This window comes from Uloborus diversus, chromosome 8 (genome assembly GCF_026930045.1).
Source record: "Uloborus diversus isolate 005 chromosome 8, Udiv.v.3.1, whole genome shotgun sequence".
NCBI lineage: Eukaryota > Metazoa > Arthropoda > Arachnida > Araneae > Uloboridae > Uloborus > Uloborus diversus.
The window spans coordinates 156,969,507-156,983,068 of record NC_072738.1 but is presented as its reverse complement, the minus strand read 5'-3'; the positions used below and the strand labels follow the sequence as shown (position 1 = coordinate 156,983,068).

The 13,562-nt window shown below is 34.2% G+C and overlaps 1 protein-coding gene across 1 annotated transcript in view; it reads right to left on the bottom strand.

The window, feature by feature from the left end:
• Window positions 1-13,562, bottom strand: part of LOC129228698 (homeobox protein cut-like) — a 165,552-nt gene that overhangs the window by 25,825 nt on the left and 126,165 nt on the right. Inside the window, exons 2-5 of the mRNA XM_054863381.1 lie at window positions 10,552-10,703; window positions 9,445-9,519; window positions 4,807-4,913; window positions 928-1,073 (exon numbers count right to left, since the gene is read on the bottom strand). Coding sequence (XP_054719356.1) covers window positions 928-1,073; window positions 4,807-4,913; window positions 9,445-9,519; window positions 10,552-10,703 — 480 coding nt within the window. The remainder of the gene's footprint in view (window positions 1-927; window positions 1,074-4,806; window positions 4,914-9,444; window positions 9,520-10,551; window positions 10,704-13,562) is intronic.

Here is a 13,562-nt window from a genome sequence, read left to right as displayed (position 1 = left end):
ATGTGGTGCCCAGGTCCACGGATTTGTAGGACCGTGCCCTTCAGTTTACCTCTTCATATTTTATGTTCGTTACACTGTGAAAAAATTCCGAGACGTTACTGACTATTTCCGTGTAACATTTCGGGATTTCACTGATTTTTATCCACTTCTTTGAAAAATCAAGTATCATCGTCAAAAAGTTTCCTGGATTGCTACAAGTTGTCCGAATGCAGATTCTTCTCTGTTGTAAAAATATTTTTAGCTCAGTTTAAAGAATCACTGAGAGTGTTTATAAAATGTACCGGCTTCAGCTCAAATACGGCTCGTCCATGCTGACTAAACTCCCAAAGGGAGCGAATAAGTATGGACTACGTAGCTTTGCAAGAATTGCAATCAGGTGAGATGCTTGATACTTGTATGGAATTCTGGCTTAGCTTTGGCGATATTTGCAATACTATTTTCGGAATTGTCTTGATGAATGAGGAAGGATACAGGCTTTTATATTATCCCTACTTAAGATTACTCTGAAGTTCCTGTGGCACGATTGGTTTAAACGGGAGGATTTCTGGATTTTCCAGGAAAGTTACGGAATTTTAACAGAAAACGTTCCTGAGTTTTGCGAGATATGTTACTGGCAGAGATTGGGCATATCAGCTGCCTATTACTTTCCAGGAACGTTTCTGAATCGTTTTTACAGTGTATGAATACCATAATAAGCATCATTTATACTTTAAAGACTACGTAGGAACCATTTAATATTTACCGTCTGCAATATTGGTTGCTTAATATTAATTTATATTTTCATTTCAGCTGTAATTTCTGCAGTGGCAAAGTTGGTTTCGTTTATTATCGTTTGTTGTTTAAATTTATCAGTTTATTCTATTCTAAGAAAGATTAACGTATGCAAAAAGGATTGATTTTGGACATTAATATAAATATTTATAAGACCAAAGATTGTACCAGATGAAGGTGACATTCTTGATCCGTTTGTGTCTGCCGGTTCAGGAGGCGTTTTGTCATGCGTCGGGGAGCTGACCTCCATTTGCTCAGAGTTCCATGGTTGCCATCCTCCCATGTCCAAAGCTTTGAGCAACCTATTCAATAATAAAAATTTTTAATAAAATAAATAAATAGCTAAATGACTGACTGACTGAATGAATGAATGAATGAAATACATTGTGTAAAAAGAATTAACAAAAACACACCCGCACCCACACTGTAAAAAAATTCCGAAACCTTACTGAGTATTTCCGTGTAACGTTTCGGGATTTCAATGGGTTTTATCCGCTTATTGGAAAAATGAAGTATCACTGTCAAAAAGTTTCCTGACTTGATACTAGTTGCACGAATGCTGTTGTGAAAAATATTTTTAGCTCCCAGTTTAAAGATTAACGGAGCTTATTTATAAAGTGTATTGGCTTCTGTCTGATTACGGACCGTCCGTGCTAATCAAGCTCCCAAAGGGAGCGAGGAAGTATGGATTACGTTGCTTTGCTAAAGTTGCTGGCGAGAAATATTCTTGAAACTCGCTTGTGTGTGTGTGTCCACTTCTGGCTTAGCTGTGACCATGTTTGCATTACTTCATATGGAACTTCCTTAATGATTCAGGAAGTTGCTAAGCTTTTATATTATTCCTACGTAAGTTTACTCTAAAGTGCTGGAAACACGACTGGCTTCAAACGGGAGTTTTTCAGGAAGCTCTCGGAATAATTTCGGGAAGTTTACTGAATTTTAGCGGAAAACGTTCCTGGTTTTTGTAAGGTATTTTACTGCCAGAAATTGGGCACGTCAGCTGTCCATTATTTTCCAGGAACGTTTCTGAATCGTTTTTACAGTGCACTAAACTGACTCTTCCTGCAGTCAAAAAACAACGTGCTCAGTTTTTTTAAAAGTAACTAGTACAATACATTGACTTTTTTACATTTAAAAACACAAGATACACACTAAAAAATTCTGAAAAGCCACTGATTACTTGCGTGGAACCTCTCGGGTGTTCACAGGTGTTCATCAATTTCCTGTGAAAATCAGGTATTTTTTGTCAGAAAGTTTCAGGAATTGCTACAAGTTGTACGAATGTACACTAAGCTCCTAATGAGAGCGAAAAAGTCTGTGGATTCGTAGCTTTGCAAGAGTTGCAGCGGGAGCTGCAGAGTTACTAGCAATTCTATCTTAAGGTCACTAATGCAATAATGTTTTAGGAGCTATCTTGGTCAATCAGGAGGGTGTCAAGATATTCTTTTAAACCTACCTAAATTTTCTCTGAAGGTTCCAGAGTCACGACTGCCTGTATTCAGAGATATTTCCGAATTCTCGAGAAGAATTCCAGAATGATTACTGACTTTTAGCGGAAAACGTTCCTGTTTTATGCAAGATATTTTACTGGCAGGAACTGGGCTCATCAGGTGCCCATTATTTTCCAGGAACGTTTCTGAATTGTTTTTACAGTGCAGACTCTTTTTCTGAGAAAAAACTAAAACATTCTGACTCTTCTGACATTTTTAAAATTAAAAATACAAATAATTGATATTTTATTACAGTTAGAAATGCAATATATTGACTCTTTTTCAAAATTAAAAATACAATCTACAGTAAACTCCCAATTATCCGCGAATGGATTATCCGCTGGGCGAATTATCCGCGAGTCAATCAACAATCAGGAACATGTGTTTTCGCAGTAAAAAGTAATACCAATATAACCGTTTTTTATCGAAAATTTGTAAATTTAAACTCAGTTGTTTTGGTTTCGTTTATTTATTCCTTTTTTGTGCTTTCTTGTTCTTTATTGATGCTAAGTTCTGTTGTACAAAAATAAAAATACACTGTAAAAACGATTCAGAAACGTTCCTGGAAAATAATAGACAGCTGATGTGCCCATTTTCAGCCAGTAACATATCTTGCAAAAACCAGGAACGTTTCCCCCTTAAACTCAGTATCCTTCTTAAAAATCTCCTGAAACTTTCACGTTTAGAGCCAGTCGTACCTCTAGAATTCAAAGGAATCTGAGATAAGAATAACATAACAGCTCCAGAAACAGTATTTAGCCGGAATTGCAAGTCATGATTGCAAAGCTCAGTAGTCCAAAGACTTATTCGCTCCCTTTGGGAGCTTAATCAGTCAGGACGAGCCGTAACTGAGTTAAAGTCGATACACCTTATAAATACTCTCAGTTAATCTTTAAATTGGGATTCTTTACTAATAATAAAGCAGAAAGTCTCTCTGTCCGGAGGATGTCTAGATGTCTGGATGTCTGTAGGATGTCTGTAGGATATCTGTAGGATGTCTGTGACGCGCATAGCGCTTAAACCGTTCGGCCGATTTTCATGAAATTTGGCACAAAGTTAGTATGTAGCATGGGGGTGTGCACCTCGAAGCGATTTTTCGAAAATTCGATGTGGTTCTTTTTTTATTCCAATTTTAAGAAAAAAACTATCATAAATTACGAAATCATCATAACGTGGAACCGTAACATGGGCACAAGCCAGTTGGCGAGATACGAAATTATCATAGCGTGGAACCGTAACGTCGGTACAAGCCAATTGACGAGAAAATTCACCATACATTATTTGTAAATATACAAGCGAACCAAAAGACCTTTAATTTTTCTATTACGGGCGAAGCCGTGCGGGTGCCACTAGTTATAAATATTTTTACAACAGAGAGAAGTCTGCATTCCTGCAACTTATAACCATTCAGGAAACCTTTTGACAATAATACTTGATATTTCCAGGAAATGGATGAAAACCATTAAAATCCTGAAATGTTACACGGAAATACTCAGTAACGTGTCTGAAATTTTTTACAGTGTATTTTTACTAGACTGTACATATTTTCACTGTTTAAAGGAAGTATTATGCATCACTGCAGCTAAGTTTTTGAGGAAGGACAATTTTTACCTCATTTGTCCCTCATTTGCGGTTTATCAGAGGAACTTGTGCCACCCAATTCCGCGAATAATCGGGGAGTTTACTGCACTGACTCTGCCTCACAGCTGAAAATACATTATACCGACGTTTGTACACTTACTGTAATGATGAATTTTTGTTGCACATACTAAAATTTATGCTGCGAAAAACAATTTTAAAGATACCAATGTCCACATTTTTTTTATTTTTTTGTTTTTGTAAATAGTCTTTGCTCATGTAAAGTTGAGAAATTCAGTACTTTATTACCATTGCTTACATGATTTTTCACTTATCCACTATTACACTGCAAAAAAATTCCGAAACGTTACTGGTTATTTCCGTGGAACCTTTCGGAATTCCAATTCCAGAGGTTTTCACCTATTTCCCCGTAAAATCAAGTATTTTCGCAAAAAAGTTTCCTGAATTGCTAAAAGATGCACGGATGCAGACTTCTCACTGGTGTGAAAGACATTTTTTGCTACCAGTTTAAATATTGACTGAGTGTGTTTATTAAGTGTATAGGCTTTAACCTGATTACAGCCTGTCCAGATTGACTAAGTTCCCAATGGGGGCAAATGCACGTCCAGATTGACTTAAGTTCCCAATGGGGGCAAATATGTCACTGGATAGCTGCAGTCTTGCTCGCAATTTTCGTGCAGCTTTGACCATGGTTGCTACAATGCTTCCTTAGTAAATCGAGGAAGTTCTAATCGAATAATTTAATTTTTAGAAGGTTCACGACTGTCTTTAACAGGAGAGATTTTCCAATAGTTCAGAAAGGTTACTGACTTTTATCGAAAAACGTTCCTGGTTTTTGCAAGATTTGTTACTGGTTGAAATTGGGCACATCAGCGGCCTATTATTTTCCAGGAACGTTCCTGAATCGTTTTTACAGTGTACTAATAGGTAGCTTTTGTTGGCCTACCTCAATTCTCTCTTTAGATCCGTGTAATCTTGCTGACGTAGTAGTTTCTCCGCCAAATCTTTGATTACTCTGTCTTTTTCCGTGACTATGTCCTGCAGCTGAGAAATCTAAAAAAAAAAAAGAGGTATTTTTACTTAAGAAATCTAACAATAAAACTGACAGTAATAATAACAATGCATTGCAAATCTTTATCTCTCCCGACGTTTTTTGAAAACGGACAATGGGGTGATTTCCTTCAGTCAAAAGTACTACTTTTAGTCATTGAAATGGATACAATGGGCAAAATAAACAACATGGACGCAGAAAATACTTTCTTTTTCCCAACAGTTATTTTTTAATGCATTTTTTAAAATGATCGATTTTTCAAACAAGGCGTGATCTTGATAACGTCACAAATGACGCTCTTTGGCGCATTTTTGTACCGCGTTTCCACGTTAGAACCAAGAAGCGAATTAAAATTGCGCTCTACGCTTGCCATCAACCATATCGTTGCCAATGCACGTGAGTAAAGATGCGAATTAAATATTTTGTTCTGTAAATGGCAACATTGAATGGCATTTCATCATTTGTGATGTCACACGACAGAAGTGTAAACAATGAAAGCGCACCTATTTAAGCAATTTTTTAAAACTATTAAACCCAAATTAATTATTTAAAAAATGGTCAGAACCTTTGTTTTTAAGCATGCTCTTTCAGAAAAAAATACTTTTAAAATTTTGGAAACGACTCCATTGCATCCCTTTTTTGGAACACTTTGAAGCACACTTTTTGGAACAGATTTAAAAAAACATTTCTGAAAACACTTATTTGGTTCATTACACCTTTTAATATTTTTGGGAAGCATTTGCGAACATTTTTTGAACATAAGAAAGTGTCCCTTCCTTTAGAACGCTTTACAGCGCACTTTATACAGTACTAAGGAAATTCTCCTTTGATTAGACCAGTAACTTTTTCTTTTAATTTTACAGCTATTTAAAGGGACAGCTGTAAACTCCTGCGGGGAAACGGACGAGGGCAAAGAGAAGGGCATCCTTCTTGTCGACTTCAGCGATAGCAGCCCACTACTACTTATTGTAGCAGAATATCTTGTTGTATCATATTGAGAGATTGTATTGACTGGTAGTGGAAGAAAACTTAAAATTATATTTGTGCGAGGGGGAAAAAAAAGCAATGATTTCACAACAGGGTTGACCGGATTGGATCCAATTGGGTTGGACCCAATGGTTTTTTTTTTTGAAAAAACCCATTTAAAAAAACCCATTATTTAGTTCACTTTTGGGTTTTTTAAATTTTTGTAGAAGTTTTTAAAAAGTTAATAAATTTAAATACTTTCACAATTTAAACTTCTTTTTTATTTGTTCTTATCACAGACAATGGACATAAAAAATGAATTTTGAACTTTAATAGTATTTCTCAACTCTTAACGGCATTAAAAAAATGCTTCAAAGATTTTAAATAAATATATTTAACTTTTTCTTTAACTGGTCAATAAATAACTCAAATTATCTTGACTAAGTCATGTCAAGTCTGTTTTTCTCAATATTTGTAGATTGTACAGAGGAAACTACTCTAGCTAAAAGGCTTTCATGCGAATTATTTTCTGCAAACTAACAGGTCACAAATCTCGAATAAACAAGGTATGAGATAAATAAATACCTTTGTACTGAACAGTAAAGTAAGAAAAAACAACGTCAAAAAGCACAAATTGCCAATTACAGCAGGCATGTGTTTCGGCGTTACAGAAATTAACAGGTTTTACAAACGGTTGGACAGAAAACAGAATAGGATGTATAATATTTTCATTATCTTATGAAAAAGTTTAACATTTCTTACTCGGTACACAGAAATAGAAAAACAGGCAACATAAAATTCAAAGAAATGTCTTGATTAAGCTGGAATTCAGTAAAAAGGGATTTAAACTACTTGAGGTCCAACAGCAGTTTTGCATGACAAAATAAATTACAATAAAGTAAAATGCAGAAAAAAGTGTAGTAATTAAAAACGAACAATAGATTTTATCACTCGAGAAGTAACTATGCCCTAACTGTTGGTAATCATGGAAACTAAAAAATCTGAAACTTCACCATTCTTGGGTTCCGTTGTCTTTTTACTTTTCTTCAGAAAACGCTGAATTTTCCAGCTTTTTTTACCCCCAAGACAATTTTTGTGCTTTGTCCATATACTTACGCTACAATATGCTACAAGCACCCCACATTTTCCCTAAAAAAGAAAAAAAACCCCCATTTCTTTTAAAAAACCCATCTTTAGTTGTTTTTTTTTGGGGTTTTATTTAAAAAAACCCAAAAAACCCTGGGTCCATGGGCGTTTTAAAAAAAACCCGGGTTTTTGCCAACCCTGTTTCACAAGAGTGCCCAAATTTATACGAAATCAATTCTTAAATGTGTTTCCAAGCTTAAATTTAACAAATATCCTTAACGGGACAGATTTGGAGCCCATTGCAGTGTAGTTTCTTTTTAACAGAACACATTTTGATTTTAGTGGACATTCAGCCAATTGAAACGTTTTTTCTGAATTAAAGTGTTCCGAAGGTTTATCCTTACTTTTCGCGGATATTTAAATTCCCTCCCGTCTTAAATATATCAAAAGGTAAGGCTGAAACTGAAAAACAGGGGGAAGAAATTTTAAAGTGGGAGACACCGTTCCGAAAAAAGTTTTCAATGTGTGCTGGGAATATTTTCAATGTATCCAAAGAAAAAAAAAATACTGTCAAATTATGATTAAAAATGACAACAATAACAAACGAGGGTTGGGATTTTAATGACATTCGGATAAACTGTGCAATGCTACTTAAAGGCTCTTTGTTTTCTTTGCAGTATCTAAAAACTTTTCACATGTTTTCCGTTTGCATTTTCCCCTCTATCTTATTTTAGTTTTATTGTGCAAGCATGCTTAGTTGCTTTCAGAGAAAAATAAATCATTTTCCCCCAGTGGCATAGACTTCAAATTTTAGTATTTTTTATGGGAAATTCCTATTCCAGTTCAGAGTCACAACTGACTACAACTGTATTTATGTCGAGGACTGCATACTAAGTGCCTTGCCTCCATTATTTATATACCGATAGATGGCAGCACCATCACCGGATCGAACAGTTAATGAGAATTTAGAACTAGTCCAGGAGCTAATAGCTACCTGGTGCTAGCCACCCCCAGAGGTATCGTTTCACTTGGAGGACATTGAGACCACGAGCATATTTAACGTCGCCCAGTCCCCTTTAATGACGACGGTGGGTCTTCGACCATCGAGGTTCGAACCCGGGACCCTCCGGCTCCGAATCCGACACTCTACCGATCGGGCTACCACGGCCCCTTATGAGAAATTAAAAACGCGTTTCTTCAAATATCTCTGAAACTCTTTTATTCTTCGATTATACTACCATTGACCTGCTTAAGGCAGTTTTGACTTGAAAACAATCGATCGCTCACCTGAAAAGTTCAGTTCAGAGGATTCACTAGAAGTTTTGGTTAAGAGCTACTACATAACAACTTTAAGCGTGGCAGTAGCTATATTTAGTAAGCTAACTTTCCAGCGGTAAAATGTTTACTATTTTGGTTCTTACAAAAAGATATTTTGACTTAGAAAAGTGTAAAATGTCAAAAAAAAAAAAAAAAAAAAAAAGAGAACTCAGAAAAAAAGCGTATTATCCTCATATATATAATAGCGAATTCATTGATCGAGTAACGCTCTGTGACGTCACCAACAATGAAACTCGCGCCACGGCATGATAATTTGATAATGTATATTCAGTAAATTACCGCCCATTAGCCATGGCTAATGCAGAAATACGTGAAATACACTGCCGGGCTGATGAGTGCTGAAAAGCACGAAACTGCAGTCCTCGGCTGGAAATGACTGAGCTGGCGGTGTATTTCACGCATTTCTGCTTTAGCCCTGGCTAATGGGCGGTAATTTACTGAATATACCTTGCCTCGCGTTCAATCTTCGAGTTGAACCGAACCATTGCTTCGGTCACTCGGCTGGTCTGTGCCAATTCTACATTAGCTACCAGTTTGTTTGGCCCTCTTGGCTTCCTTAAGAGGTTTTCCATCTCCAGCTCAGTCATTCTTCCTCCCTCACACCGCCCCTTCACGCCAGCTCGACTACTGTTTATTTCTCTCATTCAGACCGCGTAAAAGAACCTTGGTTCTGGCGCAGTGAACTCTCCCGATCTGTATCTGTATCTCAGTCATTCTCCTATGCTGGGCCGATGACTGCTAATAAGCACGAAACTGCAGTCCTCGGATGGAAATGACTGAGCTGGCGGTGTATGTCACGAATTTGATAATATGTTTTGGTAATGTTTGACATGCAAGGAAAGGCTTTGTTTTGACAAGGCTGAACTGTATCCGGTAGCTTAACTGTTTTACTGATAAAACTGTCATTACAGGGGAATGAAGAGACGAAAAAGGGGTCAACAATGAACGCTATCTACTGGAGTTTAGGGTTCATCCACTGGAGTTAGGGTTAACATTTCAACCATCCAAATATCACCAGATAGGCAGTTGCTTCGTTCAAATATAGAAGCGATTTTCACCCGTCATACCTTGACGGGCGATTTTCTAGTAAATTAATAATTTGTAAATCATAACATCATTGTGTAAGTACCAAAAAATACTTACTTTAGACGTACTCATTTCTTTTAAATTATTAATGCTTGATTGCAATCGTTGCATCTCGTCGACAAGTTGAGATACCTGATCAAATAAATTAAAAACTTGCATTTTTAAACAGAACAACAATTAAAGGAAGATTTAATAATATGAATAGATAAATACAACAAAAACTCGAGATAATTAATTTAAATTGACTATTTCTTTTGTGCAAGTGAAACCAAAAAAACTTTTCTAGAAGATATAAACATCATTGTATTTCTTAAATAATAAATTTGTATCAAAGAAAGAAAACTTTGGCAAAATGACTGAGCATTTTAAACGAAGATTAGTAAAAGTTAAACTAAACAAATTATTTTCGATTAAGTGACTTTATACGCTGTTTTCTTGTTTTTAACCTAATTATTATTTAGCTTAAAAATTAAGCTAAATAATAGCACAAAATGAATTTAAAACTTCATGTAACATTTAATAAAATATTGTATAGTATTTTAGTGTAAAGGTATAAAAAAAGTATGTGAGTACAAACAGTTTGTTGAGAAATAAAATTGAAATGAATAATGTTCATACTAGTAGTATTATAAAGGAAACTTTTTACGTATCGAAAAGCATAGTTAACTTCGAATATTGTAACAATTTAAATTTCTAGGCATGGGAATGGAAGTCTGCAGGTTTTTTTCTTCTTTTTTTTTCTTTTGCCATAAGGTAATTTAAAAGATGTTTTTCGAATAAATAAATAAATTAAATAAATAAATAATAACATAAAAAGTAAATTAATAATTAACTGTTCAAAGTTAATTAATTAACCAGTTCTTTAAGTTTTCTAGAGGCAGTACATAACATTGTCATTTTACACTAAGTAAATGTGCATTACATGTATATTTCATTTGCTGTAAAAAAAAAAACGGGATAGTTTCTGGTACCGGAAATTAAAAGCACGTGAGCACGAAGTCAAAAATTTTCCGATTTAAAAAAAATAATAATAACTTAGAAAATCCCACTATGATTAGATGATTTTCGTTTATAATTATAGTTGAAATTTACTCCTTGTGCGCTAAAAGAGATAAAAACAAAAAATAATAGTTCACAAAATCAATCAGAGATGGCAGCACTTACCTCTCTTTTCTTTGTAGCAAGCTCCATGTGTAAGTTGATGGATCCTATGAGAGCTTCTGAGGATTGCGTCATCCGCTCTTCCGACTCCCGGCGGCCGATGCGATCTTTCGTCTGCTCTTCATCCTCCCCATCATCATCTAAGCATTCTTCTCCTAGTGCTGCCCTCTGTTGGATGAAAGCAAAACATATTGCGTGACTCTTCCGAAATCAGTGAAATCAATAAAACAATGGAAAATGGAATCGGTTAACTATGACACGAACAATTTTCCTTAAAATGAAGTTTAAACCAGCGTTTTTTTTTCTGTCACGGTGTCACACAAAGGCACATAAATGGTTGAATGTAAACTGTCCACTACCACGGTGTTTAATTAATAATTATTTCATTTTTAATGGCAGTTTAATTTCATAATTAGAGGTTAGTTTCTAAGTGCATATGCATTTACTGAACATAACCAATATTAATTAAAATGGGTGACATTTAATGCCTAATAAACTTAATAATAATCGTATCTAATATGATGATGATAACAATAATAAATAGCGATAATTGGGTGATTCCACCGTCCGTGTGGGACAAATCCTAAATTGTACTATTCTATGCAAAATAATAAACTTTAGAAAATATGAAATACAAATTGATAACTTTAAAGATTTACAAAAAAAAAAAAAACCCTAGCCAAATGTGTACTTACAGTAAGTTACAATGTGTATACTATTTCTATTAAAATAATTTATCTTAAATAATATTTCTCAGGTGAGTCAAAGTTACTCTTCTTAGTGGCAGTGGCTTTCATGAAATTACACCATTAACATACGAGAGAGGGGAAATTTGGGGTCAAGGTCATTCCGAATGACTGTAATATTAACGAAAGTTTGAGGTTCATTAATGGGTTTTTTTACTTCAGTCAAAAGCATTACTTTTAGTTACTGAAATTGATAGAATAAGTCAAAAATAAATAAATAAATAAATAAAGTAGCTCCAAAAAAAATTCAATTTTCAAAAACTCCACATTAAAGCTTAAACCACCAAATCACATTTTTGATTAATTTATTTTTTAAAAAATTTTATGACTCTTCTTGTATAACTCTATTAAGAAGAATAAGGGGAGTTATTAAAATATAAAAAAAGAAAAAGTGAATTGGTGTTTTGAGCTACTGTTCAAACCTTTTGAAAAACGTGGAAATTGAAATTACCTCCTTTTGGTAGCAAGTCCTTCCATTTTTAAGGTCTATGTTAGTCGTTTTTATCATTAAATAAAAATGAGGGAAATTTTTCAAACCGCAAATGTTAGAGGCATTATCATCAGGGCCTGATTAGTATGTCAGGGGGCCCTATGCCAAACGCTTTTTTGGGCTCTGATGTAGTTAAGCTTTGCAATTTTATTCATTGCAAAAAACGATTTTAGCCATTTGGGGGCCCCCTAAAGAGCAGGGGCCCTAGGCCATGGCCTTGTTGACTTATTCAGTAATCATGCCCTGATTTTCATTATTCAATGTGAATAAGAGTGGTTTCTGAAAATTACATTTTTTCCTTGCACATATTCATACATAAGTTTTTCAAAAGAAAACGCCTGAAATGTTTGAAATTTGGCGTAGTTGCTCAAAATTCTTTTTCACTAAATTCGAAATCGAACTTACTCTGCTGAAAGTAAAATAAAGTGCACCATGTAAAATGAAAAGCATTTTCATCTATCTTTTAAAATTATAAGTAATATATATATATTTTTTTAATTTGAAAAAGTACTTAGAAACTACTTTCTACTAATTTGAAAATTACTTAAGGTAAGTACATTTTCATGGGCATTTCAAACGAAAATAATACTGAAATTTTAAAATTCTAGTCAAATCGACTTACTTTCAAGACAAAAGCTTAAAACTTACTCAAGAAACCTTTTTTTATTCTTGTGATGGATTTACGAGATACAATGAGCAGCAGTTTTTGGAATTTAAAAAACCCCTCTTTTAAAATATTTAGTCCGATTAAAGATAAAAAATTTCTCACCAAGAATCTTGAATTTTTAACAGTTTTTATGAAAATGCATTTGAATAAATATATCCAAAAAGAGTAATCACTTTACAAATTAAAAAAAAAGTAAAAAGGATAATTTGCTTGTAAAATCTTCTATTTTTCTCTTATACAGTTGAATTACTACTTAGGAAAAAGTATGCAAAACTTTGTCTAGTTCACTAAGCTCACAAATTTCGCTTTTAACAAAATTACAAATTGTGAATTGAAGTTAAACCCGAAGTCTTATATACTTAATACTTATCGAAGCCTGGCCACAGAAGTTAGTAAGAAAAAAGTAGTAAGGAAAAAAAAGTAGTTATTGTGGTGATTAGTTCCCCTTACGTGTGAGAGGGGAATGGCGGCAGGTGAATGATAAAAATTAAAGTTAACTTAAATATTGTCAGAACTACATGCAACAAAAATCAATGTAACTTAAACTAAGGTGGAAAAACTCCATACAAACAAGAGTCAATCACTCATTGAGTGATTATTACAAAATTATATTAATTAGCAGAGACATTGTAGTGACAGTCATTAAAAATACTTAACAAGATTTAACTTGAGATCACCCAGCTGTACTTGACTGTGTATTTTTCCAAAAAGAACCAATTAAAATTATTTTTACAATGAGACAACAATTCAAAGACTAAATTATGGGTAAATACAACTATTACCAGATGTGAGAACCATTAATTCCATTCTTCGACAGGGGAATGACAACAAGACCAAAGGACATTTTTTGTTATTTTTTCAATATAGTTCCAACCTTGAAAAGTCTTTGTTTTTTCTATTTTACGACACTGCATAATTGTTGTTATACTGCATAATAGGTAAAACAACAATTTATTTTCAAACATGTATGACTGCCTGACTTTTTAGAACTAATTTTGCTTTAAGGTTGGGGAAGGGACACATACGGGAATGACATTTATCACCTTAAAAAATCATTTAAATAAATAATAATAATAATAGTGAGTGTGTTTTAGCCTACTTTACAAACATA